General features: G+C 65.1%; 1 protein-coding gene across 1 annotated transcript; it reads right to left on the reverse strand.

Moving 5' to 3' along the window:
• Positions 1 to 442: 442 nt before the first annotated feature.
• DPH1 (diphthamide biosynthesis 1) lies at positions 443 to 19513 on the reverse strand. The gene is made up of 12 exons (XM_075720106.1): positions 19465 to 19513; positions 18577 to 18729; positions 16079 to 16142; positions 7956 to 8077; positions 6032 to 6186; positions 5195 to 5316; positions 3876 to 3944; positions 2899 to 3055; positions 1857 to 1957; positions 1415 to 1493; positions 978 to 1109; positions 443 to 517 (listed from the first exon to the last, which is right to left on the reverse strand). The coding sequence occupies exons 1-12, from the start codon at positions 19511 to 19513 to the stop codon at positions 443 to 445; spliced, it is 1278 nt and encodes a 425-aa protein (XP_075576221.1).
• Positions 19514 to 21403: the final 1890 nt, after the last annotated feature.

Genomic DNA, 21403 nt, shown 5'->3' on the forward strand with positions numbered 1-21403 from the left:
GGAAGCCGAGAGGGCTGCTTCCGCCTAGCCCCCCCTTCCCGCTGAAACACATCGCGCTCATTGGACGGCGCAGCGAGAGGGGCGGGGCCCCTCCGCGCTGAGGCGCCAGCACGCCCCCTGGCGGCGGGAGGCCGCGGAGCGGCACCGGAGGCGGAGCGGGGCGGCCCCGGCGGGGCGGGGCGGGGCGGGACCCCCGGTGCGAGCCGGGGCTGCCGGGGGCAGCACGGCCTGGCCTTGCAGGGAGGCTCTCCCCGCAGGCAGCCGGGACGGTCCTTGCGGGCAGCGGTGTCGTCGAGGTACGGGGTGCGTCCCCATCCGTTCCAGCGCCGGTACCGGGAGGCCTCGGCGGTGCTCACCCTCGGGGGGCCGGTGCTGGGGCCGGTGCCAGTGCCCGCGCCGGGTCCCGGAGCGTGGCGGCAGCAGGACAGGGTGCAGGCTGCGCTCACAAGGCTGCAGGATCCCCGGTGCTGGGCCTCTCCTCGCCCTCCGGCGGGGCGGGGGGGGCGGGCGGCTTCCCCTGCCGCGGAGAGACGGGGTCAGGACCGGGCCGTAGCCCCCGCCTGACCTGTGATGAGCCTGCCCGTGCTCAGCCCACAGCACCCCACGGGGCACGGCTGGAGGGTTCCCCCCCTCCCGGGAGCCGCGGGGCCAGGCGGGCGCTGGCCCCGGTCAGGGCTGGGGGGAGCTCGGGTGTCGTCGTCGTCCCCCCCACCCCGGGCGGGCACCGGTCCCGTCACTGCTCACCGGGAAGGAAGCCACGGGGTGGCGCTTTTGGCATGCGGTACCGGGCACCATACGGCACCGCACACCGTACGGCACCGGGCACCGAGCGCTGTACGGCACCGGGTGCTCAACCTGTGCCAATACTCCCACCACCCGTCCCCTCCATCCTGCACGGCCACCAAGGGTGAGGGGACAGAGTGGGGACCCACCGCCCCAGTGACACCCCACGGCCCCGGTGACGCCACGCTGCCCACCTGGGCCGGCCGGCCGCGGCGCGGGGGCTGTGTGCCGGCGTGGTTCACCGTCCACGGTCCCAGGGACTGGCTGGCGTAGAAGTCCATGGGGTAAGGCTGCTGCCACTCGATGTCCTGGAGAGCCACCGCGGCCTGCGGAGGGGACAAGGAGCTGAGTCCCGGAGCGGTGTCCGCTGCGGGGGAGCCGGCAGTGCTGGGAGAGGTCCCAGCGCGGTGGCTTGGTGTGCTGAGCAGGGCAGTACTGGAAGAAAGCTTGCACCACTGGGAATCCCGCTGGTTTCACAAGAGATTGGAAATGCCAGCGGCACACCCAGACTATGCACAGAGCACAGTGTGGGGGACACTGCCCGGCTGCAGGGACCACAGCTCTGTGGGAGGCTCCAGGGAGTCACCCCAAGCCAGGGCTGGTTCCCCCAAAATGGGAACGGGGTGCTCACCTCGTAGGGTGTCAGCAGTGGCTTGCTGAAGGCTTCTCCCCAGTCGATGGAGAGCCGGGGACAGGCTACCTGCACCCACCTGGAAGGGAAACACACGGCAACAGATGGGGATGAGCATTTTGGGAAGAACAAGCCGCAACAAAACCCCACAGCAGCCCCCCGGGGAAGGGAGCGGAGCGGGCAGGGAGCGAGGTCCCCACTGTGCCGGAGCCACCCTACCAAGGACAGCCCTGTCCCCAGTGCCCAGCCACCCGTCATCTTTGTTCCCTCCCCGCGCCGTGGGCACAGCACCCGTGGGGGTGCACGGTGCCAGGGCCTGCCCAGGTGACAGCAGGACAGACGTGGCAGGGACAGCTTCCAGCGGGAATCGGAGGCCTGGAGAGGGACGGGCCACCCTGGGGACCCTGGCGTGGGGGGCTGGAGCGGGGTCAGCAGCACTCACGCATCCACGTCAGGGAAGAGCCGCAGCTTGCTGGGGAAGATCTCGGACAGCAGCACCCGCACAAAGGGCCGGCCCAGGGCGCGGAGACGCGACTCCAGGTGCTGCGGGGGGAAAAGGCACCCAGGGGCGTTAGGGGAGCCCAGACAGAAGCCCCCCAAGCCCTGCCCACAGCCTCTTCCTGGCCATCAGACCCGCTGTGGGTCCCAGCTCTGCCCCACAGCCACATCCCCTCGGTGGTCACAGGCCAGGCGCAGTGACGGTGACCACGGCCATAGCTCCAGCTCGTGCCCAGCTCTCCGCACCCCGCTCTCCCCAGCGCGTGCCTCAGCCTAATGAAGTAATTACCGCTCAATGACAACAATCTGTTCTTGTTAGCGGCTGCCTTCCTTGGGACGCCCGCCTGCCACGGGCTGGCTGCGGCCAGAGGCTGCAGAAGGAGACGAGCCCAGGAGGGGCCAGGGACGTCCTTGTCCTCATCCCCCACTCCCTGGGGTCACAGTGGGACACTGGCTGCCGGGACCTCGCTGCCCTGCTCTGCTCACCGGTCCTTGTGCTGCCCCAAATGTCACCTGCAGCTCCCCAAGAATTCCCGGGTGTGAGTGGGGCCACCGTGCTCAGGGCACCCCACTCCCACGGGGCAGGACACTTGCCCGGCTGGGGTGCAGAAAGCGGCAGCGTGGGAGCTGAGCAGGGACAGCGAACCTGATCGGAAGTTCATCCAATTAAAACAAACCCAGGGAATTAATTGCTGAGCTGCCCGTGCGGGGGTGTCTCTGAGGCTGGCCAGCTCTCCCCAGCAAGGGGCAGGTTTAATGAGCCCTTGTCTGGCCTCCCTCATCTGCTGCTAATTGCCCTGACCACTTGGCTTGGGGGCACACAGATCCCAGCCAGTGGCAACCGATGGGCTGCCAGCGGTGCCGGTTCCACCCTCACCCCAGCAGCGAGGCCACTGTGCCGATGGTGCCTGGGCTCACCAGTCCTTCTCCCCGCCCAGGAGCAGCACCTGGTGCCCAGGCGAGGGCCATGGGGAGGGTGCTGATACCTGCAGGATGCCGGGGGAGCCCTGTCGCCCCAACGTGCCCAAGATGAGCCCCCAGCAGCGGGCGCTGGCGGCAGTGCAGATGGCGTCCTGCCGAGCACGGCGCATGCGCTCGTGGCCGTAGTGCTCCTGGGAGAAGACCTTGCTGTAGGGATCGTACCTGCGGAACAGAGCTGGGCTCACATGCGCCCCATCATCCCCCCGCACCCCATCACCCTGCCCCCCCAAATGATGCCCCTCCCTTGTTAGCACTCATTGCCTCCCACAGCACATCTCCCCCCTGGCCGATGCAGGGCCCAGCTGGCTCATCAGCGCACAGAGAGGGGACAAGGATGGGGACAAAGCGAGTGTCCCCCCGCAGCTCCCCAACACCTGGCACAGCCTGGGCTGCGCGCTCGGCTTCCCCCCATCCCGGCTCATCAATTATGAAGAAATCTTTGATTTGTTGCTTTGTTTGACGAGGAGAATTTTAATCAAATCCCATTCGGGTTTCGGCAGCTTCCCCAGCGCCATAAACCTGACGTGCGCCTCCCGTTAGTAACAAACGACCTACTAAGAAATTCAGATTTCGCCAAATGGGCCCAGCCTTTCGCTCTTGATATTTCATCTGCTTTCAGCGGCCTCATCATCGCGCTTTATGGCCTCTGCCTGCAGCAGCCGGGCTTTAATGGCTGCACCTCCATGAGCTTTCACAGGTACTTGTCAAAATGTTTATATTCAGCCGGAGTAAATGGCTGGTGTTCTCCTCCCTGCCGCACCTCTTCACCCACCCCGTGGCCCCTCGCCTGCCTGTGCACGCTGCAGGCAGCTGCCTGCCCTGCCGCGGGGTGGGGGATGTTCCTGGGGTGCACGGTGGGGATAGCGGGTCCCCTGAGTACTGGGGGAGCTGGGGTGCTCCCCGCCGCAGGGCTGTTGGGGACCAGAGCTGCTGCTCGCAGGCTGCCTGTACTTATAGACAGGTATCCCCGGGTTGCCCGTACCTGTAGGCAGGTATCCCTGGGTTGGCGATCATGATGGACTCCAAGTGGAAGCGCCCGTCGCCCAAATACCTGCCGAGAGGGGAGGACGAGCTACGGCACGCGGAAAACGGTGGCACCCACCCGTGTGTCCACCGGTTTCCCAAGCTGTGGTGCGCAGAGATGCCGGGAGCCTGAGCTTCTGTGCTTGGACCTGGGGGGATTGGGCACAGCCAGGGCTCCCCGTCTCCGTGCAGCCCCCTGGCTGGGCTGGGAGAGGTGGCCGCGCTCAGGGCAAGGAGGGATGCCCTTGCTGGCGTGGGGCGGCTGGGAGCTGCTCCATCTCAACGGCTGGTTCTAGACATTGCTGCTTCCATTTCTAATCGGATTTCAAGTCAGCAATTACATTTCAAAGCCTTTCATTCAGCTGCCCTAATGGAGTGAGGGCTTGGAAAATGAATTCAGACGTAAAACTTGACTAGATTTTGCCCTTAATTGGAGAATGACATTTTGGGAGATCAAAGCTAATTTGTCTGCAAAAGTTAGCCCCAGAGACGAGCAAAAGAAGAAAATAATAACGCAGGGAGGACGCAGGTACACTGCCTGCGTGCACCTGCACGGGTGGCTGGTCAGTACCACACCGCGGCTCCTCCGGCAGTGGGAAGAACTCGTTCACGCCGATGTGGTGCTGGCCCGGCCACCCCTGCCTGCTCCTGACGTCCTTGTGAGAGATGGAAAGCAACACCTCTCCCCAAGCCCCGGCATGGCTCAGGGCAAAGCCAGAGCCCCGCCAATGCCCAGCCCCGGCAATCATGAGCCCAGCTCCCCGCACGGCCATGCTCAGAAAGGCGCTGGCGCTGTTGGCTCCCGGCAAGGTGGGCAAGAAGGGGCTCGGTGGGGCCCGAACCCGCACCCGGGCTCCCTGGCTCCCCCCAAGGGTGGGGTCCTTGTATTTATTTATTCTGTAGCACACTGTATTCACAGTACATTAAGCATTTCCATTACCTAAAATAATTAGGTGATAGGAAGCGAAGTGCTCCCTCTAATTTGCTGTCCTTAAATAAAATTAATGTTGCTGTGATGTTGGGCCCCGGCCATTTGTCTTTTCCAATTATCCACCCGCCCTTCCATCTATTATCTGTTCTGATATACGACTCAATTATTTCCTCTGTGCTACGAGTACACGCCACTCCGAGCAGCACAGGGAGCTGGAGTGGGCCCGTCCTGACCCGCGGACGTCCCCCCGCCGCCCCCCAGAACCACCCCATGGCCAGGCAGGGGGTACAGGCAGCGCGGGCAGCCTGGGCCAGGCAGAAGAGTCCTGGAGGACCCCAGGTACTTACACGATAGCATCTGTGTCCTGGGCGAGGCGAGGCGACGTGCAGCCCAGGATCTCCCCTGGGGACAGCGGCTTGCACTGGGGCACACACACCTTGTACTGGGAGCGCAGCTCCTGCGATGCTGCCTGCGGGAGATGCGGGGTCAGCCAGCCAGCAGGAACAGACCATGGCACAGAGCATGGCCGAGGCTGGTGGTCCCCGGCACTGCTGGGGACCCTTGGGGACACCCTGGCTCTGGCAGTCCCAGCTCCATGGGGCGCCAGCAGCAATGGCTGTGCTGTTGTGCCTCGGCATGACGGCAGCGGAAGGGAGCCAGTCTGCTCGGGGCGTCACCGTCACGGAGGGTAACGGCCCCGCACAGCTCAGATGCTCAGTGAGGCTCAGCCGATGTATCAATTAGAAGACAGGGGAAAACGCTAACGCTTCGATAGCCCCGTGTTTAGATAGACATGGCTCAAGAGGCTCATTCATCTCCTCCCGTCCTGTCCAGCTGGCTGTTCAGGGGCAGACAGACAGACCTGCCGGAGCTTCTGCCAGCACTGCATCAAAATGCCAAGTGCTCCACTGCCTGCCCTGACATTTACAGAGCAGCTCCCAGGGGAGCCAGGGAGGGGTGCCGCCATGAAACATTGATCAGAGTTATTATAAAGTACTTGATCAATGTTACGGCAGCAGCATATTATCGTAGTGACTTGTCAGAGGGGAACTGTCACCACCAGCACCCTGGGACAGCCGCTCCAGCCCCAGAGCCAGGGCAGGGAGGGACCGAGCCAGGACCAAGATGGGGGGGGGGCACAGGCCCCATCCCACGCCCCACACTGCCGGGGGTCCCCATCTCACCTGCACCGTGGAGACGAACTGGATGGTGCTGACGAGCGCCAGGGAGGTGCCTGCTGCGAAGTTGAAGCGAATGGTCTCGAGGAAATGGGACGTGTCGATCTTTATGTCCACAAACACGTAGAGCATCTTCAGCCCCTGAGTGGCGTCGATGGGAACTGGTGAGAGGAAGAGAGAGGGTGTGAGTGCCGCCCACAGCCGGGGGATAAAGCATATTGGTGGGGCTCCCTGCATCCCAGCTGCCCCAATGCGGGCAGGCCAGGGTGGGCTGTGCAACCCCTCTGCCTGCACTGACACCCCAGGCACCCTGGCCAGGGGGTGCAGATGGGAGCTGCGGAGAACACCCGCTCATTTCTCTCTGGATAATGGCAGCCAGGGGAATCAATGAACACAAATCTAATTACCCCCAGTGCTAAGAAGCCTGTGTCACCACGATTAAGTGAATAATTAAAGTACACAGAGTCCACATCGATCCACAGCTCCACGTTCACTTCCCATTTTGGTGCTCTTCACCTGATCACAATTAAGTGCAAATTACTCCCTCCTGCGGGGCACGTGGGGCCAGGAGGGAGAGGGCAAGCGCCTGTGTGCTGCACTGGGGTGCGCCCTGCCATGGCCACAGGGCTTCCCATGAAGACATCTGTGCCGAGCCAGTGCCAGGAGCACCGTGGGCAGCCCAAAAGGAGCCCAGCACCCTCTCAGCACCCTGCGGGCACCCCAGGGTGCCCTGCGACCCATCCAGCCTGGTGCAGGCAAGGACCACACAGCCATGAGCAGTGGCTGGCGGCTGGGCTGGTGACAGGCAGCCTGGCAGCGTCCGCCTGTCCCTGCAGGGAGCAGCTCCGGAAGATGTGACTCCCGTCCCCCAGAGCAGCCTGGATCTTGCACTGGCACGCTCCCAAGCATCGCTGAATATGGCCCCTTCCTCCCCTTCCCGCTGTTTATTCATGTAATAGCGGGCTACAAACCAGGGGTTTTATACTTCCTGTTCCAGTGGTGCCCATAACCCTCCTTCTGTAACAAAGCACCTAGCACAGATATTTATCACTGCGAACGCTCTCGCTGACATGGCTTTCGGGACACGGCTCTCAAGCAGGGAGTCAGTATTTCATACAGAGCCCGACGCAATTCTTCAAACCCATTTATATGGCCCCATAAATGTCCGGGAGGGCCACTGGGTGCTGGGAGCACAGCAGCAGCAGCAATGCACGTGCCTGCCGCTCGCTACGGCAATTCTGCCGATCCACCTTAAAACCCAGAGCGTCTTATTGTTATTTTTGGGCTGATTCCATCCTGGGTGGACTTCAAAGTTAGCAGCATCTGGGACAGCAGCGCAGTTTCCATGGCAACTGGATCCAGAGTACCGTCCGCCTGGGGAGCACGCAGCCTCCTCCTCCCTTCCCTTCCCCGCCCAGCCTGCACTGCACCCGCAAAGCCGCCTTCCCCGGCCCCGCGCCAGCGCCCGGGCGAGCGGGACCCCCAGGCCATCGCTCCCTTTCGCCGTCGCTCACCACTTCCCCCAAAGCCCACAGCTGTGGGGCAGGGGGTGAGAGCAGCCCCGTCCCCACCAGTGGCTCCTGGGCAAGTGGGATCCTGCCAAGCCATGGCCTTGCTGCTCTGCTCTTGGGCACAGGGCTGTGATTTGGGTGCTGCGGCAGCACATGGCCAAGCAGGATGAACACGCCCTGCTGTCCCCAAAATCCTGCCAGCAGGCAGCTGCCCAGCCAGCCTGGCTCCGTCCAAAGCCAGCAACCAAGGCTGGAGAACAGAAATCCCTTTGGGAAGGGATCAGCCCTTGGCACTAAGTCTCTGAGCTGGTGTTGAGCAGGGCGGGGAGCCACTCGGCACGGCACAGTGGCAGTGGTGCAGCCTCCGCGGTGCCATGCGTGGCCGCCTCAGCAGCACCCCGGGGCCAAGTGTCACCTACTCAGGCAGCTGTGTCCGTAGTGCACCAAGAAGTCAGCGCCCAGGGCCCGGGCCGTGTAGTCATCCACGCAGCACGCGCCGTAGGTCACGTCACCCATCACCACCGCCTCCGCATCCGTGAACCTGCGAGGAGGCACAACAGTGAGGGTCACGGCTGGCTGCCATCACCACAGCCCACGTACTGCCCCCCAGCCCTGTGCCCCCTCCCCTCCCCCCCCCACTGGGGGACCCCATGCTGACATCGAGCCCCTTGCCACGCGCCGAAGAGGACAAGCACTGGCTACTCTCCGAGATGTCAACATGATTAAGCTGGAGAGCGGTAATCCGCCTCTTCAATTGGGTAAAGCTGTTTGCAATTCAGCGGATTATCCGCTCATCAAACAATACGTTGCCAGCTTCCTAATGCTCCAGCGGGGAGAGGAGCAGAGGGAGACCCGGCGCAGCGCAGTGCTGCTGTTCCTGCCAGCCGGCCCCGGGGCCAGAGCCACCAGGACGGGCAGAACAGTCCCCCTGGCATCCCCAGCCATGCCAGCCGAGCCACTGTCCCCCATGCCCGGGCACCGTGTGAGCCAGTGCACCCCAGCCCGCACCCAGCTGCGTCACCTGCAGGTGCCAGTTTGGCCAAGCTGGGTGTGCTCCAGGAGCAGCTGGTGCTTGGGTGGCACTTGGTGAGGAAAAGCACCATGGGGGAATGCTGGTGCTGTCCCCCATCACTGCTCCAGCATCCTGGCACTCGGGCCCAAGCCTACCCGGCACCCACCAGCCAGTGGAGGGGCACGCACCAGCACTGGGCGTCAAAGCCAGGGCTCTGGCATGATTTAAAGGTGCCACCTTCCTGGGTATTTTATTGCACCATTTTGGGGGATTATTAGCTTGGCTGCCTTCCCAGGGAGCTGCCGTGGTAGTTTATGGATGAAAGAAAGTATCGCGATGACAAAGCCCTGTGCCTGGAGGGACTACTTAAACCAGACGCTAATTCCTTACTTACGCCGAGGTTGTACCCGCGGCTGTAGCTCGGTGCCAGCGGGGTCCCCCCTGCTGCTGGCACAGGGCTGGGGCGAAGGGGCTGGGGGAGGTGGGTGCCCTGGCACAGCGTCACCCCCCGCCGGCACCCAGTGCTGGCTGGGGGCCAGGGTCCCGCGCGCTCCCCCCTGAGCGCCAGGCAGGGAGCGTTATGTCGGCGGCAAGAATAGAAATGGTGGGCAGAGCTGGGCAGATGGCAGAAGGTGGAGAAATGGCGGAGCGTGCTGAATATTAACAGCTCTGGCCCATCCGTCAGCGCCCAGGGAGGGGGACAGGGGAGCAGCTCTGCTGGAGCATCCCCAGAGAGGGGGCAAAGCCATCCCCACCTCCTGTGTCCAGCCCGGGCATCTCCCACTCCCTGAAGTGTTCCAAGGGCTGGGGACACAGTTGGGGACCATCAGAAGATGGACCAGGTCCTGCCAGCACCCAAATCCCGTGGTCCCTCGCTGCCAGTGTGGCCCAGATGGGGGGACGGCTCCTCCACTGCCTGCACGGCCGCGCCATGGGGCTGGGGGCTGCCGATGAAGGTTCGAGAAGGCTCTTCCCCACCCCCCCAAGCCCCCAGCCCCCTCCTCTAATGAGAGGTGATGAGATGAACATGAATCAGACTCCACACATCTCAGAAAAAGTGGAAAATTATTCAGCTCCTTAAGATTCAGGACGGGGAGGTCTGACTCAGAGCGGCAGCCAGCGCCGCTTAATTTTTTATAGATTAAAATGTATGCAAATTGGCCCAAACCCCAGAGAAAGTCCCTGGGGGTGAAGAGCAAGAAAGTGAAATAGCAACGGCGGAGGGAGGAGGGCAGAGGCTGGCGGAGGCACCCGTGGCCCCTGCCCAGCGTGCGGGGCTGCAGCTGGCAGCACCTGGGCAGGGAGAGAGGCGGCTGAGCCCTGCCCTGGTCACAGGGAACCATCCTGCTCCGGCTGCAGGGAGTGGAGCCACGGCGGAGCGAGGAGCAAAGAGGCCGTGGGATGATGCCTGGTGAGGAGGGAGCCCAATGGCACTCCCATCGCGGCCGGGGAGGCCGGAAGAGTGCCAGCAGCCTGACGGCACCAGCACAAGAGGAGCGGAGGCACTGGGATGGCACGTGCCGGGGTCACCCGTGCCAGCTGGGCTGGACAGTTGAGCGGAGCAGCAATCATCTCCCGAGACAAATCAAAGGCAAGCGCGGGGGCCTCCTCTTGATGTTTTAATCAGTTTGGTGTCGCCGGAGCCTTTCATCAAACTACAGAGGAAGGAAACGTCAATTAGCAGCCACCTGCCTCTGACGCAGGCCGGGGAGCTGCTCACCATCTAGACCGGACAGGGATGCGGGTGAGGGGCAGCCATGGGAGCTTCCTTGAAGGTGTTTCGTGTCCCCGCAGCTCGTCGCAGCCACAGACGGGTCCCAGCAGCGTGCCGGCAAGGAGGATGTGGTGACGGGGCTGTCCCCACCCAGCGCCGAGCTGCTCGCTACAGCTGGGAGCTCATGAATATTGAACACGTGGGGAGGTTATTCATCTTTTACGTCCCGCAAACCCCAGCTCATTCTGAAAAACCGCCCGGCCTTAGCATTTTTCTCATCTCTCCCTAATTCATTATCTCCTCCTTTAAACAGATGGCTCCCGAAATCCCATTTGTAAAGCGCCATGCTCAGCACTGGCAGGATGAGCACCCAGGGAGGCCAGGTCCGAGCCCCAACCCCAACTGCTGGGACCCCTGGACACTCCCAGCCCTGCTCTTCCCTGGCCAGTGTGGGACGGAGGCGACAGCGACCCAGGGACAAGTTTGGGGCCTGAAAACGCTGGGACAGACAGGCACACACGGGGCCAGCACATCCCCAAGCATGGAGCAGCCAGTCCCTGTTACCCGAGCGCAGGCGCCAGGCTGGAGCGGCCCTGATTTATCCTGGCCCCTCGACAAATAAATGAGAGCGTTTGCTGCCGGCAGGAGTGCAGGGTCCCCTGACATCGCAGCGGTGTGTGAGTGATACTGTGCTGGTCCTCACCCCATGAAGCAGAGCCACTCTTCCTGGCAGAGAGGAGCCCTCAGCCCCGGCACATCCATCCACAGCCTGGCTCCAGACACCCTGGGCAGGTAGGGGACTACAGGGACTGAGCTGAAAGCGGCCAGTCTTGGCACCGCGAGGCTGCTGGAGGATGGAGCCAGCACCGAGAAGCTGGGGCGCCCGCGTGTCCCGCTGGGGATGGGGACGCGGAGCGGGCTGTTCCTTGCTTCGCAGTCACCTGCCTCGCCTGCGCATGGCCCTTCAGAGCACGTCATGCTGTAGCATGGTGTCACCTCCCTGCTGGGAAATGCCTGGGGATAAGCAAGAGGGTTATGCCCTGCAAATACCCCACACTCTGTCCCCCAGGGAAAGGCAGAGCCCCACAGTCACCCCACAAACCCTACACCCACTGCCTGCACTGCGGCACCCAAGCCCAGCCCGTCCCAGGGACGGGTGCCAGTGGGTGCCACTGTCCCGGGGCATTGGGGCTGAGGGCAGCCCCAGCCGAGAACAATGTGCTTAATTAGCAGAGAAGCTTGTCACCAAGCCCCATTACCAGACTCCCAACTTCATTAGCACAGGAAGGCTGCACATAATTAAAATAATGAGTTTGCAATTTTACTGCAAACGGTGCTGGAAGAGTCCACCTGCAGCTGGGCAATCGCTGCTCGTGGGCAGTGGGGGCCCCACAGAGATCTGCAAGTGGGTCAGGATGGGGAGAGGTGCGTGTCCCTGCAGCCCCCCGGCAGCAGCGATCTCCAGCCACGTCCCCTGAGGGGACCTCCCCCTCCATCCTCACTGGAGGTGCCAGGGCGAACCCCACCCTCCCAAGGGGCACGTCCCAGGGGTATCCCAGCTTTGCCAGCCTTGCAGCTGCAAAAACAACAAACTAAGGCAAACCAAGGGCCCAGCACATGGTGGTGGCAAAGCCACTGCGGCTGTCCTGCACCCGGACGGCGCCCGTCCCCTCTTCCTCGCAGCTGGGCCACGGCGCTGCCCATTGGTGCTAGCTCCCCGGGCTCTGCCAGGACACGAGGAGGTGGTGAGGGGCACGTGGTGGTGGGCACCGCACCTGCGCTGCACGTCCCAGCCCTGGGAGGTGACAGCCCTATAGACCCCACACACTCTCCCCTGCTCGGTCCCCCCAACATTGTCACTGCCAGGGCTGAGGTTTTAAACATCTCCAATGAAGTGAGAACTTCATTCTCCCTAATGATGCTGTTGTGCGGTTAATGGCGGTGATTAAATTCCCCTGCACAGCGTGCTGCACCGCGCTGCCAGGGCCTCCAGGTTGCGCTTAAAGGACAAGGGAGAAAGGAAGGCAGCGCCGGCTGGCAGAGCTGCAGCACTGTGAAGCTGAGGCCAGATCCTGACTTGTGTTAGTGTCCCAGGATGGCCCTTTGGGACCTCCCAGTGATGCCACCAGCTTCACCACAGCACTCAGTGCCACACTGCTCAGTGGCACATCCCAAACCTGCCTGCCCAGGGGACCCGGTGCCCTTGTCCTGCCCACCTGCCAGCCCCAGGAGCCTTCATGGCACCAGGGACCTGCCAGGCACGCCAGCCTTCAGGGCTTTTTTTGTCCTTCCTGTCACAGCCACTGGCCATAGTGGGGCCACAGTGGGGCATTTCAAGCCCTGTCAGAGCTGCTGGGCTGTGTGCAAGAGGTTTAACTCTTTGCTGCTCAACCAGAGACAATTCAAGACCCCCCTGCCACTCTGAAACGTCCCTGTACGCTCCTGGGCGCACGGCGGCACGGTCACTGGGATACTCTGCCACCCCCAACACTGCCTCGCATGGATGCTCAAAAGCCAGCGGGCCGTGGGGAGGTGCTAAGGCTGTGGCAGGGCAGCCCACGCAGGCATCAGGATGCCCCTCACCCCCCCCACCATCATCCGTTCTCGCCGCTGAGCCATGGCTGATTAGCAGGAGCCACTCGCTCTGTCGCGGCATGGGGAGACGGAGGGATTAGCAGCTGCGAAGCCTGACAGCCGACTTTATTAACAAGGAATCAAAAGCCCAGCTGAGAGCCCAGCTGATCCGTCTGCTCCGGCCCCGGCGGGGGGAGAGGAGGGGTCCGCTCCCGGCTGTGCCCCCCCCCGCCCAAGCCGGTGGTGCAGGGGGCACCGCTGCCGCCTCCCCGGCACGACGGTGGGTAGGCTGGGGGGCTGCCCCCCTCCCCAAGCTGCAGTCCAAGCTCCCCCCACGCGCCTCTCCACGCTGCCGCCCCCCAGCACGAGTTACCCTCCGCCGAATTACATCAGCTGTGACAAACGGAGCCAATTTGGAAGGTGCCGCGAGAGCGTCGTGATGCGGTTTCGGCAGCCCGCCGCCCTACCAGCTCAGCAGACCCCAGCCCCGCCGCCCCCCCGCAGCCAGCCACTCGCCCCAGCACAGGTTCGATAATGACAAACCTATTAACGCTAATTAACTGGGCCTCATGCCGGTCAACGCTGTAAGTGCGCTCTTGATTTCAAAGGCTCCAGGTTAAGCACCCCACCAGCCTTTCCGGAGGCAGCGGCTGCGACACTTTGGCTACATCTTCATCCCCACAGCCCCTTGGGGCTTGGCAAGCACCAGTGCAACACTGGGGAGCCTGGATGAGGCGCCGGGGGGTCCCCACCCTGCAGCCCCCTCCCCTCCTTGCCCCCACCACATCTCCTGGGGGGCCCACTCACTCCCATGTTGCAGCAGGGGACTCGGTGACACCGCCACCCCCTTGCACAGGGACGGATAGTCCCACAGAAAGCACCGCATCCTCCCCGAGCCAACCGTGCTGCGGTGGAGCGAGGCCACATCCCCACTCTCAGCCCTCCACAGCACCACCAGTCCATGGAGCAAATATTTTGTTAAAAGGCAGCTCCAGAGGAAGGGATAAATATTCCGTCTAAGCGGCAGCAGACACGGCTCCGGTCCAGCCAGAACACACGGGGATGGGTGCCGTCACCCCAGGGGCACCAGCCCTGGGCACGGCTCTGCAGCCATTACCAGAGCACCCAGAGGAGGGGGAGCTCCCTGGCATCCCCAAACCCCAACTCCCAGCAACATGGAGAGGGCAGGAGGCTCCGGGGATGGGCTGGGGAGAGGGGCTGCTCACTGAGCAATGCTCCCCACAGGTGCAGGTACCCCCGGCATGCTCAGCCCTGCATCCCCTCTGTCCCCAGTGGGAAGGGGACGTGCCACCCCGGGGCCAATGGTTCCCCAAGCCCCCGTCCCCAGCCTGGCCGTAGCAGCCACTGCCGGAGCACGCGGCTGCAGTGATTCCCGTCACGTCAGAGGCTCGGCCGGCCCCAGTGCCGGGTGAGGAGGGCCAGCAGGAGCAGTGGTTCCACATTAATGCCAGCAATGAATATTAATAGCAGGAAGAGGCAGGTACTAATGAGGCCACCTGCCGATTCACACCTCACCCGCAGCAATGTAACCGCATCCCAAGCACGTCCCCGAGAGAGTGGGGACAGGGCTGGGCCCACTCCTGCCCACGGCCACGATCCTCCAGCTGGCAGTGCTGGTACGTGGCACGGCCATGTCCCCAGCCAGAATCGCGGATGGCACCCGTGACCTGCAGTGGGGTGCCTCTGGGTGCTGCACGGTGGCAGCAAGGGAAGGATGCAGCCCTCCTGCTTGGCCTCAGGCCATCCCCCATCCAACCGCCAACCCACTGGCGCTGCCACGTCCCTGCTCTTGGCCAGGCACCTCTCCCCACGCAGCACCCATCTCCCACCACCCATCTCCTACCAGCACCCCCCACCCCAGCACCCAGCACCCCCCCTCAGCCCTGCGGAGCACCCCTGGCAGGGAAGGCAAGTCCAGTGGGGATGCCAGCACCCTGGCATCCACTGGCACCAGGGAAGTGGGGCTTAAGGTTTCATTCAGATAAAAGAGCCCCTTAATCCGCTGCCTTTGAAGTTGGAGACATGAAAGCGGCTGGGTGCCAAAGCTGGAGAGGAGGCAGCTCCGCTTAAAGGGACAAGCCCACGCGGAGCCACCCACACTCACACCCGTCCCCTGCCCCCCGCAACTGCCCCCTGCCCGCGCCCACCTTCCCACTGCTCCCTCACCCAGCCCGAGCGTGGGGCTGCTGCAGTCCCGCGGGGGAAACAATGGCAAAGCGGGGACAAAGCCCGCAGGCACGGCTGCCTTCCCACCCGGCATGGCAGCGGCTGCTCGGCTAGCGGCGGTGGGGAGGCAAGCCTGCTCGGCCCGGGAAGGCAGCTTACTGATGGCAGATGAGGCACGCGGTGCTATTAGCACTAATTCACTGTGCGAAAACAGAGAGGAGCTGGGGAGGGGGCAGCCGCAGCGGGGAGAAGCCAGCGGGCGGGGAGGGAGGGAGGGAGGCGTGCTCGTTGGTAAGGAGATTACGGCCAATTTCTGCAAGGTGCCTGCATCCGTTGCCACTGCAAAGCCCAGCTCCTCTCCAGCACCTCTGACTTCACCTCCCAAGCAGCACAGAAAATCAGGAGAGGAGCCGCAGGGAAGGGGCCGCCCGGCAGGAGCTGCTTGCAGTCACCTGCTCTGGGCCATCATCGTGGCCTCGGGCCTCCCCAGCTGGAGGAGAGCTGCCCCCGAGCACCTCCACGCCGCCCGAGAGTGGCACAGCACGGGGACAGGACGGGGTCATGCGGGAGGAGGGCAGGAGACCCGCGCGGCAGCGGTGGCCCCGCTGCCAGCCCTCCCCTCACCAGCTGCGCTGCCGCGGCGAGCGCACAGGCACCGAGCTGGTGTCAGGCGGCTGAAACGGCAGCTCCCCAGCTCCATCATCCCAGCGAGGGCCCCAACACACTGAGCTCCCGGCAGAGCAGCGGCGAGGGGAGAAGCCGAGCAGCGAGAGCCTGGCTGGCGCGGTGCTGGTCCCTGTCCCCAGAGCTGGCAGCGGGTCCCTGTGACCTGCCGCAGGGCAGCAGCGTTGCCTGTGCCCGGCCAGGCTGTGGCTGAGGTGTCCCTGTGAGGGCAGCCATTCCGGGGCCCCCCACACCCCCCCGCGGCAGTAGCCCTGGGCCTCATCCTGCCCAGGTAGCCCTGTCCAGCGGCCACCTCATTCCTGGCAGCAGCCCCCATCCCCTCGCCAGGCCCCGGAACCGAGCGGGGAAGCGTGGAAAAGCCATCGTCTTACCGCTCAACGATGTCCACGATGGTGCAGGCGAACATGAGGAGCCCTTCTGGCATCTGCAGGGCCACTGGGAAAGAGAAACAGCCCCGGGGTTAGGAGGGGCTGGAGGGGACACCCCGAAATGTGGACCTGGGCACCAGCCCCTTGGGCCAACGTGCCCAGCTCGAGCAGCAGCCGCAGGAACAACCCTCCCCAAAACAGGCAGAAATTGGCCAAAAGTTCTGGCAAGCTCCAGCAGCTGGGGTGCACGTGGTCCTGCCTCAGGCTGTATCCATTCTCCCTGCTCGCACCCGGCCCCTGCGCACACACCTCATCCTTTTTTGAACCCGCTGACACTGCTGGTCTCTCCCACTTCCCGCAGTAATGAGTTCCAGATTTTAATTATGTGCTGCACAGGAAAAGGTACTTTCTTCTGTTTATTTTAAAACCGCTCCTAATAATGTAAACGCGTGCCCCTGATTCTCCTGGTACAAGAAAGAGTGAATAATCATCCCCTATTCAGCCTCTCCGCATCATTCACAATTCTATATCCCTCTATCATATCCCCCTTCGTTCGCCTCTTTTCCAGCTAAAGGATCTAAATCTATTTAATCTCTCCTTGTACAGAAGCTGTTCCAAACCTTTGATCGTCCTCGCTGCCCTTCTCCGCACCTCCCCTCCCTGCTTCTCCCCCCATTTCGGGAGGGTGGCCGGCAACACCACAGCATTGTGCCTAGCAGGAATTTATTCATCAGCGAATGCTGCTTCCCGGTTTGCTCCCTCCTCGCAGATGGGAAAAATCCCTTTGCCTCTGCAGCCCCAGCTGGGCCCCCCAGTGCCTGAGGTCCAGCCAGGAGCCCCCTGCCGGTCTCCCCAGGCTGCCCTGGGGCGGTGGGGAGGAGCAGGGACTGCCATGCTGGGAGAGATGAATGGAGGAGGCCCCATTAATCCCATTGTCTTTTCACCTCCCGATCCCAATAAGACATCCCAGCTCCAGCTCCAGCTCCTACCCAAACATCCCCTCTAGATCCCCCTCCAACAGAAATCCCCGCGCTGCCAAGCCCAGCCTCCTGGCCAGCTGGAGCTGGGTAAAAACCTGGCCCAAGCCAGGCTAATCTCACCCTGCTCCAACCCACAGGGCCCAAGGAAAGCTGCATGCGCTCTGCCAGCCACTGCCCGACCTGGCAGGGCTCAGGGTCCCGGCATTCCCCAGCCCGTTTGGGACCATTTGGGACTGTCCTCTGCCCCGACTGCCACCAACAAGCAGACCTGCAAACAGCTTTGCCTCCCCCAGCGAGGCATTGGCAGGAGGCAGCTGGGTCACTCTCCACCAACACGTATGACGGGGACAGAGGGTGACACAGCAGCCCCCCCGAACCCCACAGCAGGCAGGGTGCAAGCAGGGATGGCCGCAGGAGGCTGCGTTCCCCCAGCAACGAGCCCCTGGCTGGGCTCTGCACGCGCAGATTTTTAAATCCCAGCACGGCTGGCTGGCTGATGGGCTCCGCTCCCAGCTCTGAAACCTAAATCCCAGCCGCATATTTACATTTAATTAGGAGGTGCCAAGCAGCAAAACATGGCAACAAAAGCCGGAGTGGCACGGCTGGGCGGCTTTGCTGCGTCCTGATGGGCAGCCCTGCCTCTCGCACTGCAGCCAGGCCAGACCAGGCAGCCCTGCAGCCTCCAGCCCCTCAGCCTCATAGCTGAGGCCAGCTCAGGCAGCAGCTCCTGGAGCATCCCCCGTGACGCCTGCCAGCTCCTGCCAGCCCTGCCAGCTCGGTGGCAGCAGGCAGAGACATTCCCTGGTGGACACAGCGTTTCAAATCTGGCTCTGCCTGCAGCCCCCCGGCACCGCACAACCCCGCGAGCAGCCCCTGCCTGCATGCAAAGCGAGGGTGGGGATGCTGGTGACACCCAGGGACGGAAAGGGAGGCTCCATGCCCTGATGCCGGTAGTCGATCACCCACAGAGCCGCCTCAGCCATAGCGGGATGCGCACGCTGCAGGGGACAGCCCTGGCAGCACCCCGCAGCACCTGCTCTGGGGCCACCATGGCCACTCCCCACCCCTCTGGGGCTACAGCAAACCCCCAGGGACCCCAAGGAGGGTTCAGACCACGGCGTAGCGTGGCTCAGCTCCCCATCAGCCCCTCCAGCCCCCCCCGGAGCCAGGCGTTGTGGTGCTCCCACTGCCTGGCCCTGGCAGCGTGGCAGGAAAGTGCAGGGAGAGAGAAGAGAGGAGAGCAGCAGGGACCTGGCCACCATCCCAGACACATCTTGCAGGCTGACAGGTCTGCGCAGCTCAACCTGTCCTGTCCGATGTGATTATAATCCAGAGATACAGATCTATTAACCTGCCTCAAGACATGCCAGGGCATGCCGAGGAGCTCAGCACCATCCCTGCCCCAGCAGCACTGGCCTTGTGCCCTGGCCTGAGCGGGTTCCCTCGCTGTCAGGGAGCTCAGAGGCACTGACCCACCACGCTGGAACCCCAAAACCCCTCATCCCTGGGGCCAGCGCTCACCCTTCCTGGCCCGAGCCTGCCGGATCCGCCAGATGGTCTTGGGGATCTCGAAGTTGTAGTTTCGGGGCAGGGCCTCCGCTGCCTCCCGCAGCTCCGCGTTCCCGAGGATCTCCTCGGGGATCTGCTGTGCCACTCGCCGTGCGGGACCTCGGGCTGTGGGACAAACGGGGTGGCCTAGAGGGGTGACTGGGAGGGCAGCGCACCCCGTACCCTATGGGCCACCAGCGTCCTCGCTGCCCTCATGCCACCCCTGGGGACAAGCAGGCAGGACAAGGGGGTGGGTTTCTGCCCTTCACACTGGGGGCAGGTTGCTGGCACGTTTTTGGGGAAAACACCTTTTTTTTGCCCAGAAAGCACCACCGCAACTATGTGAAATCCTATGCATTGGGCTGGCTCCCCGCAAGCCGGGGGGTAACCAGGCACAACCCCGCCGTGGCTCATCCGCAAGCACCCCGGGGGTACTCTCGGGGGTCCCCCTCCTGCCCCATCAAGGGGATCCCGTTATCCCAGCGGGGAAAACGCAACAGCACCGGGTGAGCCAGGCCCATCCCCAGGAGCCTCATCCTGAAGTCGGCCCCCGCCAGCAACCGCCCCCTTACAGCTCGGCGAAGTCGGAGAGCGGCGGGGGAGTGACAGCAGGGGGATTATTCACTATTTCCAGCCCAACACCGGCACTCATGAGCCACCAAACCCTCCCCGCACGGCCCACGGTCGAGCCGCCAAAGGGCCAGCTGGGCCGAGCCGGTGGCGGGGGAGGCCGGGCCGGTGGCTCCGCCACCGGCCCGGCCTCCCCCGCCACCGCCCCGGCCCGGCTTCCCCCTCCGAGGCAACCGAAATAGCGCCCGGTACCGGCACCGGGAACCCAGCATTGACCCGGCCTCAGCCCACCTGCGGCGGGCACCGGGGCCGCGCTGCCGACCCTCACGGAGGCCGCCATGGCTCTGGAGCACGTGAAGGCGGGAAGGCAGCACTAAGCGAGCCCCGCGCTAGGCCAGAGCAGTCGCTGGACGAGAGCTCGAGTGCGGGAGCGCGCCGCCGGGCCCCGACGGGACGGGCGGTGCGGCGGGGACCGGTGGGTCCCGGCACGGTCCCGCCCGACCCCTGGGTGGGCAGCGGGCTGTGCTAAGCGCTGCGATGTCGGGGCTACCCCTCCTCGCGTCGGGGCCGTGGTCCCACCGCCCCCCCTCCCTTCACCCCGCGGTGCTTACAGCCCCGGGGCTGCCGGTGCCACGTTAACGCAGGGATGGGGTACGGGCGCCGGGGCTGTTGCCATGGTGACGGGTCCATGTCCTTCCCCACCCGTGTCGCGGGGCAGAAGCCAAGTCCCTGCGAGATGTGGGGCAGGATGGAGCCGGGGGTAGCGGGGACCCCCGGGGCGGCAGGGGAGTGGGGAGGCAGCTGAGACCCCCCCGGGGACGGCGGGGACCCCGGCGGGGCAGTGGGGACAGCGGCGCTCCCGGTGGGATAACGGCACCCCCGGTGGGGCAGAGGGGACGGGGCGGGAGGGACCCCCGAGGGGCAGAAGGGACCGCCCGGGGGGCAGCGGGATCCCGGTGGGGCGTCGGGACCCCGATGGGGAGCGTGGGGACAGCAGGGACCGGGGGGGGGGGGGGGGCAGAGGGGCCAGCAGAGCTCTCGGTGGGGTGTCCGCGACCCCGCTGGGCTATCAGGGACCCGGAGGGGACGGTAAGGGGCGGAGGGCACCGTAGCGGGCGGCAGGGACCCCGGGGGGCGGCAGAGACTGTGCCAGGACGGAGGGGACAGCGGGGACAGCCGGGCCCCCGATCGGGTGGCGGGACCACGGCGGGACACGAGGGGCGGAGGAGGCGATGGGGGCGGAGGGGCCGGTGGGGCCGGCAGATCCCCGGGCGGCGGCAGGGACGGTGCTGGGCAGACGGGACAGCGGGGACAGCCGGGACAGCGGCAGGCACGGGCGGGGCGGCAGAGCCCCGGTGGGACACCGGGGCACGGGGTGGGGTGGGGGGGCAGAGGGGACGGCGGCGGGGCGGGGGTGACAGCCGGTCCCGGGAGGACCGCAGAGCCCCGGGGGGGAGGCGCTGGGCCGTAGCCCCCGGTGGGGCGGAGGGGGCCGGGGTGGGGGGGCGGCGCGGGGAACGGGAGCAGCGGCACTTTCACGAACTGTCCACGGGAGGCGGGAGAGGCGGTGGCGGCGGCGGCGGCGGAGGGAGGGGGGGGGCCCGGCCGGGCTCGCCCAGCCCAGCCCAGCCCTGCCCGCCCCGTCGCTGCCCCGCCCCGCCCTGCCCAGCCCTGCCCGCCGCTGCAGGCAGCGCGGCACCGGCACCGGGCGCCCCTTTATAGGCTCGGCCCGAGGGGGTGGGGGGCGGCGGCGGCCCCAGCCCCGAGGGGGCGGCTCCCCCCTAAAAGCCGGCGGCGGGACGCGCGGCGGGCAGAGGCGCGGCCGGCGCTCCCCGGTGCTCCGGGGCCGGCGCTCCCCGGTGCCGCTGTGGCTCGGCCCGCCATGCCCCCGCGGGGGCCGCTCGCCCGGGCCCCGGCTCCGCGTTCCCGGTGCAGCAGCAGCCGCCGCTGCCGCCGCCGCTACCGCTCGCCGCCGCCGCGCCCGCGGCTCTGAGCGCCGCCGCCGCCGCCGCCGCCGGGAGACCGCGCCCGCCCCGGCTCCAAGATGCTCCGCCAAGGTGAGCGCCGCACCGGGAGGGCACCGGGTACCGCGGGCACCGGGGGCAGCGGGGCCGGCACCGAAGTTTGTCTCCCCGCCGAAGTTGGGGCCGCGCCGCCGGGCGCCCCCCGCTGCCGCCGCGTTACCGGCGCCGCCGCCGCCACCGAGGCTCGGGCACCCCCCGGGGTCCCC

This window comes from Pelecanus crispus, chromosome 12 (genome assembly GCF_030463565.1).
Source record: "Pelecanus crispus isolate bPelCri1 chromosome 12, bPelCri1.pri, whole genome shotgun sequence".
NCBI lineage: Eukaryota > Metazoa > Chordata > Aves > Pelecaniformes > Pelecanidae > Pelecanus > Pelecanus crispus.